This window comes from Vulpes lagopus, chromosome 14 (assembly GCF_018345385.1).
Source record: "Vulpes lagopus strain Blue_001 chromosome 14, ASM1834538v1, whole genome shotgun sequence".
In the NCBI taxonomy this organism is placed as follows: domain Eukaryota; kingdom Metazoa; phylum Chordata; class Mammalia; order Carnivora; family Canidae; genus Vulpes; species Vulpes lagopus.
The window spans coordinates 5,776,963-5,798,048 of NC_054837.1; the positions used below are offsets into that span (position 1 = coordinate 5,776,963).

The 21,086-nt window shown below is 41.1% G+C and overlaps 1 protein-coding gene across 5 annotated transcripts in view; it reads left to right on the top strand.

Annotated features, from left to right (window-relative positions):
- The window catches only part of A1CF (APOBEC1 complementation factor), a 76,789-nt gene extending 59,394 nt beyond the window's left edge, over positions 1 to 17,395 (top strand). For 4 of the 5 annotated variants that reach the window (XM_041728963.1, XM_041728967.1, XM_041728964.1 and 1 more), the window contains 6 exons: positions 2,950 to 3,047; positions 7,139 to 7,412; positions 10,103 to 10,308; positions 12,979 to 13,115; positions 13,802 to 13,941; positions 17,174 to 17,395. In XM_041728963.1, coding sequence (XP_041584897.1) covers positions 2,950 to 3,047; positions 7,139 to 7,412; positions 10,103 to 10,308; positions 12,979 to 13,115; positions 13,802 to 13,941; positions 17,174 to 17,322 — 1,004 coding nt within the window. In that variant the 3' untranslated portion in view covers positions 17,323 to 17,395. The remainder of the gene's footprint in view (positions 1 to 2,949; positions 3,048 to 7,138; positions 7,413 to 10,102; positions 10,309 to 12,978; positions 13,116 to 13,801; positions 13,942 to 17,173) is intronic. The other variant, XM_041728966.1, reaches the window with a different exon arrangement.
- Positions 17,396 to 21,086: the final 3,691 nt, after the last annotated feature.

Below are 21,086 nucleotides of genomic sequence, written 5' to 3' on the forward strand. Positions count from 1 at the left end.
CCCCACTTGGAGAACCATGGCCCCCAGATGAGCTTCCCTGCGGCTTGCAGGTGTGTTTCTCTTCGGGTCATGGATGCACTGCTAACAAGTTGATCATGAATAGAGCAGTATTTTCCCAATTCCCTGTATTATGACTTCGGAGTCCTTTGCATCAACACGATGATCACCACTGACATTGCCTCCGCCCTCTGCCAAACAATGATCAATCAGTGAACAAACTCCTGGAGATTAAAGCAGCGACATAGGACAATAAGCCACGTGGTGAATCCTATTGTACAGAAGACCAAACTCTCATTTTCTAACCTGTTTTATGAGGCTACATCTTCGTTCCTTAAGATTTCCAAAACCAGGTGCAGCTGAACAATGTTGCTTAAAAGTGCAAGCCGGTGTATTTATCTGTGAGCGGCATTAGAGGACATTTAGACCCATCACCGTCTGAAATGCCGCCTAATGAATGTGAGTGAGAGAAGCTGGAGTGTGAATTGACTGGTGGTGTTTGCTCGCTCCGTGTATATTTATAGAGCAGCCTAGATCTATGCACAACCTACTAGGAGGCCCTGGGTGAAGACAATACCATGATGCCCCTGAAATAGGTCCTCTTCATCTAGTCGAGCGGAGCCCAGAAGAAGGACGGGGCTGAAGAACAAATGGAGCCAAGACTGGAACAACAGAGACCCTCAATGGCACCCCTTTCACCTCTAAATCACCCGAACAAGCCGTGGGGCTATGTCACCATAGGTGATACACCTACACTGAAGGCACACGGAGACCATGCAGGAAGTTCAGTTAATTACTCGTTAACTCAATGAATTGGTTCCGTTAATGTCCATGCTTCACAGTCTCAAACACCTCAGCCTCACCAGACGATTTTGCTCTGGACAACCGTTGCCATGAGAAGCCAAGGGTGGGAAGCTGAAAGAAGAGAGAGAAGTATGACAATGTCTTCAAAGGATCCTCACATTAAGCCCCGCCGTTATTCCAAAAGAAGACAACTTACAGTGCGTGGAACCACGTGGTAGAGTGAAAAGTCTAATTGCTTTTGTGACCTTGAATCTAAGAGGGTCGATAACTGAATCTCGATAGGGAGAAGACAGAGAAGAACCCTCATCTCCCCTTCTGGTCCTCCCTGGGAAAGGTCCCATCATAGGTTAGGTCGGGCAACCAGGATGGAAGAAACCCAGTCTCTCCAGGACACCCTAGTGAGTGTCACCAAAAGAGGACAGCTGGCAACGCTAACCTGTTAGCAAACTGCTAACAAGTTACACAGGTGTCCGTTTTACCTTCATTCCAGGAAAAGCTTCTCTTTCATGTTGAGTCATCAGCAATATTCTCTAGCAACATTTTAGTAATAAAACATAAAATACAAAGTTCAACTATTTTGCTAAACCTTTTTTTAAATTATTTTTCTATATTACCATCAACATACGCAGTTCCTTGATATAAAATTAGGTTAGGTTGATTTGTTATTTTTTAATTACACAATTAATATCAATGAACATTGCAAATATTTGCAAATACCAAAGAATGAAAATTAAAATATGAAATCTCCCTTTATTCTCTCCGAATTTTCTCCCCACTCCTAAAGTAACCTCTCTTAACAGTTTGGTTGGTATCTTTCCATTTCCCTTTCTCTGTCTATATTCATATTTATGCATGGACAGATGTGGGTGGGATTTTGAAAACCTAAATGTGTAGGGGTGCCTGGGTGGCTCAGCGGTTAAGCATCTACCTTCAGCCCAGGGCATAATCCTCGAGTCCCAGGATCACATCGAGCTCCCCGCAGGGAGCCTACTTCTTTCTCTTCCTGTGTCTCTGCCTCTCTCTCTCTCTCTCTCTCTCTCTGTGTGTGTGTGTGTGTGTGTCTCTCATGAATAAATAAATAAAAATCTTAAAAAAAAAACTAAATGTGATAGTATTATCCTCATGATTTCACAACTTTTTAAATTTGATAATACAGTCTTAAATCTTTCCATGTAAGTATATGTAGGTCTACTTGTTCTCTTTAAAGACATTTTATTGGGTAAAAATGTACTAGGTCTCATCAATCTCATGGGAATGGACTTTCGCAGTGGTGGAGTTTTCAACAGTGGTAGAGTTAATGTCCTCATACATGGTCCTTTTGCAAATAGGAGGGCTTCTGTAGGAGACATTCCACAAGGTAGACTTAGTGGATACCTACATTGTTTCCAACATTTAGATATTATGAACACCTTGATAAGGAACTATCTTGGTTTTCCCATGTTCTTTCAGAAACTACTTTCTTCTTTTAAATCAAAAGAATCTCAGATAAGCAGTTTAAAGGTTTGCATTCTAGTTCCTAGCTGTGTCAACTCATGAATCTTACTTCCCTTGTCAGAACCCAGATTCCTAATCTTTAAGTTAAAAATAAATACATTAAGGTCAAATGAATTTTTTAAAAACTTAAATCATTGCTAAAGTGTCTCCTAATCCTAAAGTTTTATTATATAAATCAAGAGACACAATATTTTTCTGGGGGGAAAAAGCCATTAAATTTTTTCTAAAAGCCATAAAAATTTAAAAACCAATCACCTAAGTATAGATTTATAGGATGGCCAATAGTTAAGTTCAAACCAATTCAACAAATATTTTACTGAATTATAAGTTACTATCTTTTATATTTTATGCTAGACCAAATAAGATACTGCCTCTATCCTTGAAGATCCTATAATCTAGGAAGTGGAAAACACAAATCCATAATTAATAATAAGGCAGACTATAGGGGATATAAAAAATTACAAACAAAAGCTTCTGTTGAATGTGTAGAATTGTAAACCTGGACACACCAAATATTCTCGATGAGATTTTGACCTAAATAATGAGTCTCCAAAAAGAAAAAAAAAATCAAATACCCCTGGAAGTGAAATGCTAATGTGTATCATTCCCTGGGCTTTCTCCGGTTTGCTAATGGGGCCAACTTTCTGTTTCCAGGTGCTGTGGAAAGGGTAAAGAAGATCCGAGACTATGCTTTTGTGCACTTCAGTAATCGAGAAGATGCTGTTGAGGCTATGAAAGCTTTAAATGGGAAGGTAATGTAGGACACCCCCCCACAGACACACACACACACACACACACACACACTCACCCAAGTGTGGTGCAGAAATTTTATTCAAAAGAACGATCCTGTAAGTGTGTCACTCAGGCTTTCTCCACCTCTGACAAGGCTGCCCAGGTCCATTGAAGATGAACAGAAGTATCGAAAACACAGTGGAGATGTGGCACCTGTGTTTCGCTCTAGCTCTAATTTTGGGGTGATTTGAACAAGTCACAAGCCCTAAATTTCTTTACAAAGTGGGGGGCTGGAGGACATTATTTCAAGGATGTTCTTCTCAGGTCCAGCTTTCCCTCATTACTTTATGAGATTATCACCTCGTTAATGCAGTATTTCGGAGGCTGATGACCAGAAAACAGGTCAATTCTGTTGTCATTCTGTCCTTAGAGTTTGCTCTCCCTACTTTGGAAGGCTCTGAATCTTTTCCTCTTGCCAAGAGTGGGGTCTGGGAACTTCTAAAACCCTTTCTCCTGATGTGTACATAGAAACTAGTATCATATTTACTTATCAATGTAACCAACCAACATGAAATCCCTTCTATAGATCACTTGTCTTATGAAATAATGTCTGGGATACAAAAAAAAAGATACTTGTCAACAGACTAGAAGTCTGCAGAGAAATAAGATGAGAACACAAACATCTTTCATAGTTGAGTCAAGGTTCATTAAAAATATATCCATACATAAATAGTGGTGAGAAAGTCCAAAGGAAGGAGGAGCAAGCCATAAGGAATCAGAAAATCTTCATGGAGATCTGAAGATAGTATCCACGAGAAGCCATAAACACTGGGCAAAATTTCCAAAGGAAAAATCACAGAAATGGAGGGAGTCTCAGAGGCATGGAATTTGGAAAGAGCAAGAAGTGACTGAGGGAGAGTGAAAGCACAACAATTAGATGTTAGACCATCATGCACGTAGGACCATGTCGCCTGTTGGGTTTTGCAGTTAGTCCTAACAGCATACAGGTGGTGAGGGGACCAAGTGCAGAAGGGTGAGTGTGGGGAAGGGAATCGAGACAGTGGAGAAGCCAAGGCTCACAGCAAGGACGCCCTGGGCTAAGGGAGCACCTCCCAGAGTAAGTCCTTCAGTCACGGTGTGGGGGCTGGGCTTAGGAGCCAATGTGAGGCCCCTACACATGTTTGAGTCCTGGAGGAAAAAAAAATACTCCAGAACACAAAAAGAAAACTGTAAAGCAAAAATGAATGCAAATTTAAGTACATGTCCGTGAAACAAAACATCAGTTCATCTTTATTGATGATTGCATTTAGTATCATAAAACTTTTATGACCTTGCAAACAATTTGTAGGTTAATTTCTGGATTTGAAAACAATCATACAGGGTGCCTGGGTGGCTCAGTAGATTAAGCATCTAACTTCAGCTCAGGTCATGATCTCAGAGCCTTGGGATCAATCCCTGTGTCGGACTCCCTGCTCAACGGGGAGTCTGCTTCTCCCTCTGCCTCTCCCCTGACTCGTGTGCACTCTCTCTCTCAATAAATAAATAAAATCTTAAAAAAGAAAGCATTCTTGAGGATGCATGATGATTGCTGAGAAGTAAGAGTTAGTCATAAATTAAATGCTAAAATACAAATAAATAAATAAATGCTAAAAATAATTACCATAAATTAAATTGCTAAATAGTCACCTTGAAATAATCACAATGGAGAAAATACAAATTGCCCCCAATTTTTATAGCTAGTTTTATAGTGATGTATACATATTATGAGGTTAAATATATATTTTAAAATATATACCAAATTATAATTATATTTAACTACAATGCGGTATGGGAAAATCAAAAGTAAGTTTGCCTAGGAACGAAGCAAGCTTTAAGTCTATATACATATGCATATAAATAGTTAACTTATGAGACAAGGTGAGACTCTGAAGCTTTTTGTGCAATAGAGTAATGATCACACTTAGAATTTAAGGAAATGAATTTAGAATTTAAGGAAATGAATGTCCTAAGAGATGCAATTTTATGGAGTTGGAAAGAAGTGATATTGGAACTATTTGAAAAACTATTACAGTCACCCAAATGGGAGGAAATAGGGTTTGAACAAGGAAATAGGAGAGGGCTCTGGAGGAGTCTCAAAATGTCAGGAATTGATTGGATGTTGGAATGAGCAAGAGTCATCAGTTTTCAATATGGGAGACCAGGATGATAGGGGCAGGGAAGCCAGGATAGGAAACCTATTTAGAGAGAAAAGTGATGAACTGAGCTTTGCATTTGATTGTTCATCTATTCCAGAAATACTTGTGGATGTCTGTGATGTGCAAGGAATTTTGCTGGGCTTGGTAATATCCTGATTAATAAGATATTGTCTAGCTCTTGAAACATCTAGACCGAATAACAAAAATCAAAACTGAATTTATAACACTATTACAGGGACACCTGGGTGGTTCAGTGGTTGAGCATCTTCCCTCAGCTCAGGTCGTGATCCTGGGGTCTTGGGATCAAGTCCCATGTCAGGCTTCCCTCAGGGATCCTGCTTCTCCCTCTGCCTCTGCCTGGGTCTCTGCCTCTCTCTCTGTATCTCTCATGAATAAATAAGTAAAATCTTTTTAAAAATAAAATAAAACACTATTATTACAGAGGCAGATGAAGGCAAGACTAAATATACTATATGGAATCTGACTTTGCAGTAAAGAATCACTCCACTAAAAATGTCTCTTGATACAGGAGTGCCTAGAAGCAGAGACCTGTTTGGGTCTCTGACCTTCTTTAAGACAGGACTGAAGAAAAAAAAAATACTCTATCTAAGAGCACTCCATTCCTTTGGATACTTAGGTTTGTTTCTTCTGATTACATCAAGGCCAGTGTGACATGGTTGAATATCATCAGGATTCTCTCTCTCAGTGTACTCCATCCAACATCTTTGATATGGCTCCTGCTCCCAAAAAGAAAGGCAGATATGTAAAACTAGGAATATGATGCTCCAAGGCTAATCAAAATGGTCAGGACAACCAGAAAGCACAACTTGGTCCAGCAGACTTCAATGATCACAGAACCACCAAAGCACTCACAAAATGGCGAGCTGTCGTGAAAGGAAATTCTTGAGGGGATGCTTCATATTATTTTTTCTTTATATTATTTTTTCCTTTATAAAAACATAGGCTTATGATAGTGTTATTCATAAGATGCTACAAATGCTTCCTCACAATACTGTGTCCCATCGATAAGAATTACCTCAATCCATCAAGCACTTGTTGAGAGCCCGCTTGTCTCCGGTGTATGCAAGCAATACGGAAAAGTGGGTTGCGCGTGTAGCTCTACATACAGCCATTATCTTCAGTATCTGGATCTATTTGCAAAATGTCAAAAACTTGCATCAGAAAAAAACGTCTCTGATAATTCTTTAGGACAAGTTTTAAGACGTGCGTGACTTGAGAAATTGCAGTACTGCCCCTACCATCCCTGCCAGTTCCCAGCTGTTCAGATCGAAATGTCGTTTCACGGGTACCTGTGGGGAACAACACTGTAGCCTCCTTGATTCCACTTCTTAAATAGGGCCCCACTTTTAAGCCTCTCTTCTCTTCCAATAAAAACTTACCTATAATATGGCTGCTTTAAGAAGTAAACCCTTTAGCGGGCTGGTGGCCAGAGAGACCTGACGCAGCTAGCCATGCCATGGTGTTCACAATCGGTAAGATTTTCGTAGTGTTCCCTTCTGCCTTCATTGTGCTATACTATGTAGTAGACATTATATTCCACCAATTATTAACCTAAAATTTCTTAGAATTTTATAATATGTAACTTAAAACATATATCGCATAAAATATCACATAATGTCCTGTCACAGTGACTATCACATAATTTATAACCTTGTACATCAGTGGAAAGTGGCCAATTTGTTACTCTCAAACCTGTTGCATATTATATGCAATTTCCCAACAAAACCACTCAGGAAAACTCAATTGGCACACAAATGTGAACCTATGGGGAGACAGGATACATATAAGTGACACAGTCAGTGAACAGAACAACAAATTGACTGACTCAAGAGACCAGACACATTTGGTTGTCTTCATATCTTCTCATGTGGCTTCTTCTTTGTTCTCTATGACAGATGCTGGATGGTTCCCCCATTGAAGTGACCCTAGCCAAGCCAGTGGACAAAGACAGTTATGTTAGGTACACCCGAGGCACGGGCGGAAGAGGCAGCATGCTACAAGGAGAGTACACCTACTCTTTGGGCCATGTTTATGATCCCACCACGACCTACCTTGGAGCTCCTGTCTTCTATGCTCCTCAGGCCTATACAGCAATTCCCAGCCTTCATTTCCCAGCCACCAAAGGACACCTTGGCAACAGGGCCATCATCCGAGCTCCTTCTGTGAGAGGTAATGCTCATCAGCTCTCGCCCTAGAATAACTCTACAATTTCAAATGATTTGTACTGCAATAGCCTTAGACAAATTGGATAGGCCCACCGGGAGAAAGGGACTGGAAAATTGTTTTAGAAAAATCAAGTGTTATTTTATCAATAGTTGCTCTTCCATAAAAAATCTTTTTTCACATTACAACTGGTTATTGAAAAAACTTGGTCAGAACCTAGCAGAACTGAGTCTAATGCGTACATTTGATCTTACACGGACCTGCAAAATTTGTGCAGACTAAGTAGTTAGCTTCTCCCTTGCGTTGGAGCACCATACTGCAGTCATATGTGACTCATTAGAAAACTTCCAAGTGAGAGCAGGGTGGTTCAATGGAAACGAATTATCTCAAATCGCAAAAGCATGTCAAGGCATGTGTGTATTTGATGGTAACTCAGTGGCATCATATTCATACATAAATCACAGATTATCAGAAACATATTCTAACAGATATTTGAGATACTCTCATCTGACCTCCCCTAGGAAATGCATGCTATGCCTTCTAAAAAGCCACACCATTGAGAAATCAACCTATTTCTCCAGGCTATGGGGAACTAGATAGTAACGTCCAAATGGAAAAAAGACCAACTACCTAGCAATACATCTTTCCTATGTAATCCTACAAAAATTCCTAATGTTCAAGAAGTTCCTCAGCTCAGTTCAATATAGACAAGGAGAGCATTTCTTTTTTTTTTAATTAATTTTTATTGGTGTTCAATTTACCAACATACAGAAAAACACCCAGTGCTCATCCCGTCAAGTGTCCACCTCAGTGCCCGTCACCCATTCCCCTCCAACACCCGCCCTCCTCCCCTTCCACCACCCCTAGTTCGTTTCCCCGGGTTAGGAGTCTTTATGTTCTGTCTCCCTTCCTGATATTTCCCAACATTTCTTTTCCCTTCCTTTATATTCCCTTTCACTATTATTTATATTCCCCAAATGAATGAGAACATACACTGTTTGTCCTTCTCCGATTGACTTACTTCACTCAGCATAATACCCTCCAGTTCCATCCACGTTGAAGCAAATGGTGGGTATTTGTCGTTTCTAATTGCTGAGGAATATTCCATTGTATACATAAACCACATCTTCTTTATCCATTCATCTTTCGATGGACACGGAGGCTCCTTCCACAGTTTGGCTATTGTGGCCATTACTGATAGAAACATCGGGGTGCAGGTGTCCCGACATTTCATTGCATCTGAATCTTTGGGGTAAATCCCCAACAGTGCAATTGCTGGGTCGTAGGGCAGGTCGTAGACCTGCCCTAACTCTTTGAGGAACTCTCAAAGAGTTTTTTTAACTCTTTAAGGAACCTTAAACTCTTTGAGGAACCTCCACACAGTTTTCCAGAGTGGCTGCACCAGTTCACATTCCCACCAACAGTGTAAGAGGGTTCCCTTTTCTCCGCATCCTCTCCAACATTTGTTGTTTCCTGCCTTGTTAATTTTCCAGCATTTCTTTATTTCCAGTAAACTAGTTTGTCTCTGACTAATGGGATACTTCAGAATAGTTCTGCTAGGACAGAGTTAATGCCAAAAGAATCCCAGTTCTATCTTCAAGTTTGACACCATTCTGGGCAATTTGACAACAAACTGTGTATTTAACTCTATTCTTGGGTTTTACTTTGAAGCAAAGGGGCATGTCCAGATTACTGGGAAAACAATTATCTTACTGTGTTTTACTAGTTTTCAGGAAAACCGAATAGACCAACCTAGGATCTCTAGTCATCAGGAGCCTTATAAGTTCCATAATCATAATAAAATCATTCCACCCAAAATTATAATGCAAAAGAAATCATCAGGTTTTCCTCTAGGATAACCTATCTTTGTCATGGAAAATTATATCATTAACATATTCTGCATTTATATTCTGAAATCATATTATTAAATAATTCGTACGTTAAATATAAATTGTCAACCAGTTGTAATGTAGGAAAAAAACAAACTCCACTGCAAGGGAAAAAATACTTTATAACCAGAAAGGAATCAATGAATGATATTCATGGGTAATCAATTTAATTTTTTTATCACTTTACACCACTAATAGGAAATCAAAGTAGCAACATGGTAAAACAAAAAATCAAAAGGAATCTATTAATGAAACTCAATGGAAATTTAAGCCTCACATTGTCTGAACGTGAAACAGAAAATAGCAAACCTATAAACACATTTTCTAAATGTTCAAATGTTTCCCAACTGATCACTGGGGATGGAATTATTGAGGAAGCTAGAATTCATTTCTGATTTACTGATCAATAATAAAAATGCAAGACTTATTTTAATACATGTGGACATACCATCCTGGGATGTTTAAATACCTTCCCAACGTTCATGAGTCTGTAGAGAAATGTCAACAAAAGGTCAACCAAAGACAGAAATTGCAAAATTTTGTTCTGTGCCAAAGTTTTAAAGTTGCTCATGTACTTATTGATAGCTTTGAGGGGATGGCTTTCTTCCACAGACAGTTTAAAAAAAATGCAAGACACCTATAGTGAACCCTACATTATGTTGAGCTTCATTTCATTAAAACCCTAGAGTTTTCTATGCATCTTCAGGGCAATGATCAATGTGACTTGGGCTAACTTTTCCATTACAGTAAGATTCAGGGTGATTTTCTGGTGGTTTGATTCAGTTTAATGCCTTCTTACGTTCCTAGAAATTTACATGAATGTACCTGTAGGGGCCGCGGGAGTGAGAGGACTGGCCGGCCGTGGCTATTTGGCCTATACAGGCCTGGGTCGTGGATACCAGGTCAAGGGAGACAAGAGAGAAGACAAACTCTATGACCTTTTACCTGGGATGGAGCTCACCCCAATGAATCCTGTCACTTTAAAACCCCAAGGAATTAAGCTTGCTCCCCAGGTAGGTAATACTATTCTAGAGATAGTTTCCTTAAGTTAAGCCAAAGACCAACATCATCCACCTTTCATCAAATGATTTGATTTGATCCAAACTTGGGCTATTGCCTTTGGTTTTGTTAAATAAAGTGGCCAATCAACATAACGTACACTGAGAGAATGTTGGCTGTTAAGTGCCACTGTTCCATCACCCTCTTTCTTAAAAATGAAGTTTGACACCCTAAATAATCTGAACAACTGGAATGTGAAGATCCTGAGAGCAATTAGGAATTATCAACCAATACCTTAAATGAAAACAAAATGATGCAAAGACCCTAATTCAAAATAAATGCATACTGTGTATCATTTGGTTAATGAAGGATCTTCATGACAGGGAACATATAGACCCTTAGGATATCTTTTATTTGTGTTTAAAAAAAGAGGACACCTTACTATCCATGGTGATATTATTGCTTGTATTAACTGTGAAATGCCATCACTCATATCAAATCAGTTCTCCTACGATGATTACAATTTAGGCAGGGGCATGATGGTGAAGTTTTAATGCTTTCATTCCCCAGCTCCAAGTTTCCGTGTTTCTGCATGAAGCTGTGGTTTTTATTATTGGAAAATTGGGAGTTATGAAAAGCTATTCCAGGGTGGAAAGTGAATAACAGGGTTAAAAATAAAATAAAACACGATCTCTGTTAGCGCTTAGCCTCTTCTCTATGGGTGTGCGGTACATGCCAGGCTCTCTGTTGAGATACTGGCTGAAGAAATCTTACCCAGTCATTCTGAGGTACGGTTTAAGGACTCTCAAGGAAATGTCCCTATTCCAGGCCCAAAAGCACAAGCCCCAAATGTATGGAGGTAGCCTTATGATCGCAATCAAGTAGGAAACATGGCTTTCTAAAAGCTCATTGTGAGTATTATTTTTGTAGGGTCAATGGCTCTCTTATGCATACAAATGAGTTCATCTAAGGTTTCTACTCACCCTACCCAGGCAATCAAAAGTAAGGAAGCCTAGCAGAGTGGTAAACAGCAATCACTTGTTTGTTCAAAAGCCATTTCTTGGGCATCCATCATGCACCAAGTATTGTGTTGGGTGCTGGGCATGGAAAAGGGAATATAATGCAATCTTTGCCAGGAAAAAATCATATGGAGATCCAGGGAGATAATAGAGACACATAAAAAGATCATCATTATAAACTCTAGTAAGTGTCCTGGTGGCGCTTTGCTCAGAAAACACAAAAGCTTGTCATCTAGTCTATCTTGAGTTAAAATGCAAAATAAAGAACCTTGTTAAGTACCTAGAATACTTAGAAATCTTTTAAGAAAATAAAAAATAATAATTATTATATATTCCATATAATAGTTCAAAGAGCTGCCATAGTGTGAGGAATCATCTCTGCTTCTTCTATTAAACCCAGGTTAGAAATTGGTCATGGTTTATAGTGATAGGTAAGTAACCACCTCTCTCAACTGATGAAAAAGTTCTTCAATTAATTTGTCTCTGAATCTCTACAAGCACAGCTTAGAATTTAAAGGCTGTGCCAACAACCCCAACCAATGCATATGGAACCTTAACAATGCCATGGGGGAGTCATGAATGTCCAACTAGAGCAGCAAGACAAGGGTGCCCAGCAGAGTCAGGAGTTAAGAGTCTGTCCTCCTTGAGCCCTGCCCAGCAGGCAGGTAGACTGTCTGCCAACTAAAGCAGTCTACTAGAGCCCAGGGACCTTAGGGAATGCTTTGTAGATGGCAAGAGATGCTACAAAACCAAGAGGATTAGCTGATAAAAGTCAGTAGAGGAGATAGGAGCAATCTACAAATTTAATAAGCTGGAAAATGCTCTGCCATTGCAGATTAGTGTCGGAACAGATGAGATAAGAAGCTCCATCAACTCAGCCCAGGGGGGCACTGTCCTGTCCCAAAGTCTTCTTCCTTTCAGAATTATGCCCTGTTTTGCACAGTTTCCTGAATCTTCTGACTCATGGGAGTATCAGGGCTGGTGGGCCACCAAAAATGGCTTCAGGATGAAAAATAAAAAGGGTGCCTTTAGGTAAGATTCAGTTTGGAGTAGTAATAAAGGCAGAAAAAAAACACGCAGGAAAATTTTAAAATTCAGATCATTGTAAAATTAGCCAGAACAAAGACATTGCAGCTGTCAACATCCATCTATTAATGCTCGTCAGTAAGTAGTAACCATTAAACTTTTTAACTCGATCTTTTTTATGAAAATGTGAAGTTAAAATCCTATGGCAAATGACATGAAGTAAGAATATATTCTTAGGTTATTTTCTCTAAACCATTATAAACAGAAGAGTAGAGGGTAGTAATGAGGAAATCCAGCCACACGGTGCTGAAAATGTCCATTTTTTTTAATGGGACAAATATATCAAACAAATCATAAATTTAAACTATTGGTTAAAAAAAGTTACAGCTAATGGACTAAACTAAAACATATTAGAATAAATGGTGTGAAAATGATTTTTATGAATTAATCTACATCACATTTTAAATGGAGTTCAAGTTGAGTTCATCTTAAATTTTATGAGTCATTAAAACATGTGGCATTTTATATTTTTCTTACATTAGCTTAAATACTGAAGATCCGAGTTTAAGACCCTGAAAGCTGGAGAAATAATGCAAATGTGACATTTGAAAGGGAAATCACTTCTTTTCACTCTTGTAGATATTAGAAGAAATTTGTCAGAAAAACAACTGGGGACAGCCAGTGTATCAGCTGCACTCGGCCATTGGACAAGATCAGAGACAACTATTCTTATACAAGATAACCATTCCTGCCCTGGCCAACCAGAATCCTACAATGTGGGTAACATCTCCAAATTTCTAATCCTTCAAGCTTTTTAAAATAAGAGTTTCTTAGAAGTTAAGTGTATCTTATCACTATCCAAATAAGAGAGACATTTCCATGTACTACTTGCTCGTTTTTCATTAAACGCCAATGTTGAGATGTGTAGTTGGGGTGGTGTCCATGCCAGCTGAGAAACTGGTATCTCGGGAGCCCCGGATTTCACACAATGAAGAGTGTGTAGTATTATCAACAAATAAAAAAAACTGCCAACATAAAATGGAACAGGGATGAAAACTATAGCCCACTCTTTTATCTGTGTCGGTGTTTAGGTTGAACCTTGTGGAGTAGCTATTTTGTGTAAACAACACCACGCCCGGCCACTTACATTTTGGGTCAAAGATCCTCTCTGTTGGTGGGGATCACCACCCCCAGCCTGCATTCCTACACATTGTAGGAACCATCCTATTTCCCCTGTGCGTTGAGTTGCAGGTGTGTTTCAGGAACGTGCCATCCACTGCTAGTGTCCTGGGGCAGGTCACGAATGCTCCTCTGTGCACAGACATGTGGAAGTCTTAAATGCAAGGAGAATGCAACCCAGCCACATAAAAGTCCAACATCTGCTCATCTTAACACACGAGTAACACCTTAGGTTTCCTCCCATCTCAGCACCTCAAATATAATGCCTGCATGTGCCTTCCAGCCACCCCTTCACGCCTCCGAAGCTAAGTGCGTACGTGGATGAAGCAAAGACCTACGCGGCAGAGTACACCCTGCAGACCCTGGGCATTCCCACTGAGGGGGCCGACGCCCCCACTGCGGCCGCCGCCACCGCCTTCCCAGGTAGGGGAAGTGGGGCCCCGGATGGCACCCTGCCCACAGTGTTTGGGAAACCCTCCCTCGGTACCATGACCTCCAGGACCTGTTTCTGAGCTCTACCCACAATACAGATTTACACCATCTGTGACCAAAAGCACTTGCCAGATGAGTGAAGCATCGAGATGGGAGATGAGAGGAGTGAGCAGGGAACAGAAGGGGGCCTAGTCTCAGCTCCGCTCCAGCAGCTGCGTGACCTTGAAAGGGCCAGTCTCTGCGTCTGGGTGGGTTGAGTTTTTAACTTTTAGTAAGGGAGTTTGGAACTACCTGTTAGCAGTTGTTTACCTAAATGCTTACTAAGGAATGTGGCCAAGGTCAATTGACTTTTAAGGAGTCCTTGGACTCCCTGCACAATTCTCATCTTTGACTCGACTTGACTTTTATTGCTTTGCTTTCTAAAAGAAATGTGTGCATCATATTTTTCTTATGTTGGTTTTTTTTTAAAAGATTTTATTTATTTGTTCATGAGAGACACACAGAGAGAGGCAGAGACACAGGCAGCGGGAGAAGCAGGCTCTATGTGGGGAGCCCCGGGGTCACAGGGTCACGCCCTGAGCCAAAGGCGGACGCTCAACCACTGGGCCACCCAGGCGCCCTCTTAAATTGTTTTAAGTCAAAAACTGTGTGAGAGAGAGCAACACAGAGAGAGAGAGACAGACAGAGACAGAGAGAAAGACAGAGACAGAGCCTTTCAGTATGTGGATGATCAGCTCTCATCTATCTGTCCCATGATTTTGGCCTAGAGCGCAGGCTATTCGCGCAAAGCCCATCTGTAGGTGGACATGCCTTCAGGGCCACTTTTTTTTTTTTTAAGATTTTATTTATTTATTCATGATAGACAGAGAGAGAGAGAGGCAGAGACCCAGGCAGAGGGAGAAGCAGGCTCCATGCACCAGGAGCCCGACATGAGACTCGATCCCGGGACTCCAGGATTGCGCGCCCTGGGCCAAAGGCAGGCACTGAACCGCTGGCCCACCCAGGGATCCCCCAAGGCCGCTTTTAAAAGACTTTTTTTCCCCATTTGTTATGTACCTACAATAAATGCTAATAACTTAAAAAAAATGAACCCTCTAGAGATTAAAAGTGACCGGACAAGAGATTTGTTTTGGAAACTTTTCCTTAGCCTTTAGTTTGAATAACCCCATTCTTTTTTAGCAAGAAAAGCGCATTTCTTTGGGAGAAATCAGCCACTCCGGCGTGTCACTGTGTTGGCCTGCCTCCCTTTAGACCAATTCAGAGATCTGAGTGGACCCCGAAACGGGGCACTTCAATCAATCCACTGGTGCCCATATTGGGCACGCACGGGCGTGACAGCCGCGGTGTCCCCCCCATCCGGCCCTTACTCTCGTTTTCTTGGGTTTCTCAAAAACTGCAAACACGTTTTCCATTCTGGCAAGTAACCACAGGTCACACGCGGACACGACCTCAACTCCAGCTTTGATCCGTAGAACGCGGAGAAGTTGGGCCCTGCACCTCCGCGAGGTTACCAGGGCGACAGGTGCCACCGCCAAGGGCAGGGCCTCTGGGCCTTCCACAGAGCGGGGTGTTGACATGTCCATCTAGCAGGGACCCCATGGCCAGGCTTCTTGGTTCTTGGAGAAGCCAGAGCCCCTGTCTCACGGGAAGCTGCACCCCAAAGACAGCTCACAAATGTGCTATAAAAACACATAAGCCGCTGTCACAATTTTACGGTTCGCTTGCACGTTGGAAAGGATTTGCTTTCACCTACGAATGTTTGGTCTTGTCCTCACTTCTGTTTGCTCCTCCAAGAAGTAAAAAAAAAAAATATCCGGGGCATGAGAGTTGTCTTGGGAAAGCCTCTCTCGTAACGTTGCTGTGGAGTCAAGCAAAGAATAATAGGCTCCTAGGGAAGAATCTGTTGAGAATCCAAATACTCTTGCACTTAAGAAAGTAGCCAAACTGAAAGAAGACAATGCAGAACCCCCCACGATAAAATCTACACCACACAGGCACACACGTACCCCTCTTACAGATGTGTATTTCTTTCTCGCTTACTTAGAAACGCTATTTCCAAAATTATGAAAGTAATTGGTAGCACATTTCTCATATCCTTGGAAAACATACCATACTTGAGTAGTGCATTAGTCAGCATTACTGGCCAAAGTGCACAAGCCAAGGAGTGGATTTAATTTTTTTAAAAAATAGTCCAGCCAGCTTCCTGCCACCACTTCCTGAGAAGCCACCAGAAAGAAATCAATGTGTCTGGGGTTGGGATGACGGCCGCAGCACATAAACCAAATGGACAAGGTTTTTTTTTTTTTTGTATGGTTTTGTTGTTGTTGTTGTTTTAATCAGGTCCCCCATTTGTTGCTTGAGTAAATTTCCCTCTTTTTCTTGTCATCTTCATATTTTTTGGATCATGTCAGAAATGGCTTAATTTTGACCTAAAACGTTAACACGGAAACAACTGCGTTTATATAATAGCACTTATTATGCCCTTTTCTGTAAAAGTGAATGGCAATCAGGCAGACATGATCCTAGTGTGACCGCACATGATGCCCTCCTTACCACTCAGACCCTTGGCTGTCTGGTGGCGAAGACGAGCATCATCTGAAAACACCTCACACCTCACCAACTTGGTGGTGAAGCAAAATGGTCTTGCCCTTCACAGTAGGGTCTACATGGAAAGAGGCCAAGTATCTGCTTTCAGGGTGCTGTGTAGAAGCGCACTGAAACTTGCCATATTTCTCCTACTGGTCTACCCAGGCCTTCTAGGTCCTTCTTGGGAAAGGGCAATGGTTTTCAACATTTCATTTAGGTGGGGATGCGTGTACAGAAGCCGACCCCCAGAGCCCCACCCCTCAGCCCTGCCAACCCATCGATTGCCTCCCCTCCTTTATAAACTCTGAGAGCCTCTGAAAAAGTTCTAAAATCTCAAGCTTTAATCAGCTTGGCATCCTGTTAGGTTTCTGTTTCTTGGACTCCGTCCCTAGTGTTTCCAATTTTCTAAGCATGCGGTGGTTCTGGCACACGTGGCTGACCTCACTTTGAGGAACGCTGTCTGTCCCCTAGTCAATGAGTCTAGGTTCTATGTCCCGAGTTCACTTTTTAAGATGTCCATATTGACTTTTGGCCTGAAGTGGTGTTAAATTTTCAAATTCCAAAAAAGTAGACAACAAGCCAACAGGGAGCAAATGTGAATGGCTTTCGATGAAGTTTTCTCTGCCTCCTCCTCCAGGATATGCTGTTCCCAATGCAACGGCACCTGTGTCCGCAGCCCAGCTCAAGCAAGCAGTGACCCTTGGACAAGACTTAGCATATACGACGTATGAGGTCTACCCCACTTTTGCAGTGACTGCCCGAGGGGATGGATATGGAGCCTTCTGAAGATATCTTTCTTTTAATTTAAGACACACAAAACTCTATCTAGAAGAAATAAACCTCTCACTGAGTTTCCTTATGATCAGAAGTCATACTTTTTCTAAAGGGATGCCCTTCCTGAGACCGTGCAGCTTATGCTAATTCTAGAGTCATGACATGAGGACATATTCCCGGTGAAATGAGATGTCAAGAAGCCTTTTGCCTGACAGAAATCTTAAGAGCCAGTGCCCCCCAAAAGTTATTTCTCCCAGGTTCCTGAGTGACGTGGGCATGCATCAACATGAAGAGAGATCTTTTAACCAGCAAATGTTCAGGGGGCTGAGCAGACCTGGCCCGGCAGGAGCAACAGAGGGAGGCAAGTAAACTCCAGAGTCTTAACCCCAGCTCACAGCTGCTTTTGTGATCCACAAAGTCACAGACAGGAAAGGGGAGGGTGGAGGATGCTGTCAGAAATGCCTACCCCGTTGCCCACTGCATGGGCATCTCCATCTCAGGTCAGAACCTATGAAAGACAGCCCAAGATTTGATGGGGCCAGCATCACTTCAGGTGCAAAATCCTACCTCCTCTATCCATCCTAGGCCCTGTCACCCACGTCCCCTGGGGACCTCCTGGAATTCAATGTGATGTGGTACAGATAAGGATAAAACGAATCCAAGCCTGTTTATTAAGCTCATCAGCCCACACCTCTTCTTCCCTGGAGCACCTACCCTTCCCAAGGATCCTCCAACACAGTAGTCATCCCAATTTAAAATGGCTTCTCATTTCAAACATTTTGACTCGTCCACATGGATTTGTTTTCATACCAGTTTCATTTTGCTCGTATCTCATGCCATAAAAAAAAAAAATAGCACATCAAATATACAAACTATACCCTAGGATGCTTTTTCCTATTCAGCAAATGAGTTGAAAAGTCATTTCAAACAGAGACGTGAAGATCTACTCTCATTTCTTTGGTCTTCTTGCAGCACCCAGACCAGCATCCAGCATTCAGAGACAGTTGGGGCTGGCCTTGGACTGTCTAACCCCTTATATTAAATCTGCCAAGAAATCCTCTGCCTTCCCTTCCTTCTGTTTTCAACAAGTATCAGACAGCTTTACAATATCTGAGTCCTTTGGTCTTGAAGGCATCACAGAAAACCTTAAACTTGCCACTGCTGATTAGAAGCGGATTCTTAGACTCCCAGCAAGGATGTTAGTCACCAAAGTCCCATGGGTTTAGGGCCTCTCTGCAGAAACATCTCCTGGGGATGTAGGTGCTACAAAAACTGGGATTGGAGGGAGCAGAGGCACTACTTTCTTGCCATTCTTGTAAATGACTGCTTTTTGTTCAAAACAGAAACAATCGAGGTCTGAACTCCAAACACCTATCACTACTGCTTCTGTCTCATTCGTGGTTTAAGACATATGGTACCAGAATTTCCGGGGGGAAAAAAAATCCCTTGGCCCTGGTAAAATTCTACAGGACTCAAAGGGAAACATAAACCCAAAGACAGAAAAATTTGTCAACTCTTGAATGGACTCCTGGGATTCAACATCAGCCCAGATTCTAGTCAAAATCGGCTCAATTCCAATAATCATTGCAAGTCCTTGTAACTGTTCAGTTCCATTAAGTCCATTCAGATATCAAAGACCTCAAGGCCGTAGCTCACACTCTGAAAGGTTGGTGCTTTTGGCTTTACATTTTGTTCCTCGTACTCCAGAGGCCAGTGGTTCCCGAGCTTGGCTGCGCATTCGAAACAGCTGGACTACCTTGCAGAGCGCCATGCCAAGATGACGCCTGGCACCCATTAGGTAGGGTACCATGGGGCAGGAGCCTGGCCTCGGTGTTTCAAGATCTTGGGTGATTTCAATGTGCAGCTCACTTTGGGAACGGCTCCGGTCTGTCCATTTCCAGCCAACCCTTAATGTTTTCTTTAATTTATTTCACTTTCATTAAACAGAAAAATGCAAGAAAAAAATCTGTCTAAGGCAAAACGGATAGCCAACTCATAGTTTTGCAAATATTCATCTCATAAGAAGTACAAACTCGAATATAATTGGCTTCAAACTAACTCTTGGACCAAACGAATATTTTTAAATGAGAAAGTGAAAAATTCTCCCATCAGCAGTTCTGAGGTCCAAATCTACATTCCCGCACAGACCTGCTTTTATACTCAGAAAGAGTAATGACCTTGGGGCAGGCAAGTTCCTACTTAGTCCAAAAAAGCATTCCAGATTACAAGAGTGAACGTTTTAATGTTCTTTTAAAATCTTCAAATATAGAAAACAGTGCTCTGCATGTCCAGCCAGTGCCAAGTCAAAGGTCTGATCCAGAGGAGGTTTAAATTTAATCAGAACGAACAATTAGTTAATATGGGAATCTCTTACGAGAAAAAAGAAGCATTATTCCAGATTAAATCATCAAAATTTTTTTTTAAGACTAAGAACAGAAACCTAAATATACAAAAACGGCAAAGTATCAAGAAAATTGCTATGGGAACACCCTTGCTTAAGGAAACACAAGTATTTGTACACTAACCTCCTAAGGACTGATTTTATTCGAGTGAGTAGAAGTGGTTTTAGTAAGATCTAGAAAATATTCTGAATTCCATTAGAACATACTCATAGGAAGTATCAATGTGTCTACTGTGCCATCCGTGTGTATTTACTGTGTCCAAATTAAGTAACGGAGAGCAACTACAGAGCTCCACAAACTCATTATACGGCTCTAACGAGTTTGAAACTTCAAAAAATAGGATTGTTAAAAATCATGTGTGGAACCAAAGGCTTATTTTGCGTGATGTTTATGTTTTTGGACTTTGGAAATTCTTGTGCATCGACATCTATTTTTTTGTTGTTATTTCTTACTTTATTGCTTCCTAGGGGGGGGAAAAAACTCTTTATAGAGGAAATTCAAATGAGTCAGCCAACCAAAAATAAAAATAAAAATAAAATGAGTCAACCAACCAAGTGATAACAGAATACCCAAACCAATAATTTAGAAGCATCTAGTAAGTTAGAATTGAGCTTCTAAATTTTGGTAATGAAAAGCTTAGTGAAAATTAAAAATCAACTGTGAGATGAGACACTTATTTTCTTACCTGTAAAAATGCTGCCTATTCTCAAATTGCTGTGCTTGCTTCCCACCCCATTCCTATCACTAAAAGACCATCTTTAAGTCCCACCCCTACCCAAACCTGGTATCACGGCAAACCACACCGTGTTTGGGTAAAAGCACCCAAAATGCTGCTAGAAAGCTACCTCGTGTTAAGAAAACATTGACTTCGAGAAATCCCTAAGCAACCACAGTTCTTTGACTTTTTAATGATGGATGGAAATCACACTATAGCTATGTCTTGACAATAGTTACTCAGGAAATTAGTTTTAGTTTTACTTAAAAGTTTAAAAGAAAAAATACATACGTTCTTCCAATCACATAGACTTCTTAGTTTTCCATAAATATCACCTCCAATAACGTCCGACGTATATTCATTTTCACGCTATTTTTCAATAACTATTTTATAGTTCAGTCTTGGCTCACAGGGTCACAATGTGAATCCATGGGGGACGGGGCGGTTCTCCGGAATAAGGGTCAGTCAAGAAAGTATTGCAAGTAAATTGTCCTTGTACGCAAAGCTACGAAGTCTGATAAAATGTATCACTGCTGCGCGACTCCAGGCCTACCCAAGATGTTCCATAAGCAACCTACAACTAAACGTGAACAATGACCCCCAAGATAATATGAATTATCCCCTCCTTGCATCCATACAGAAATTCCCAGGAGATGAAA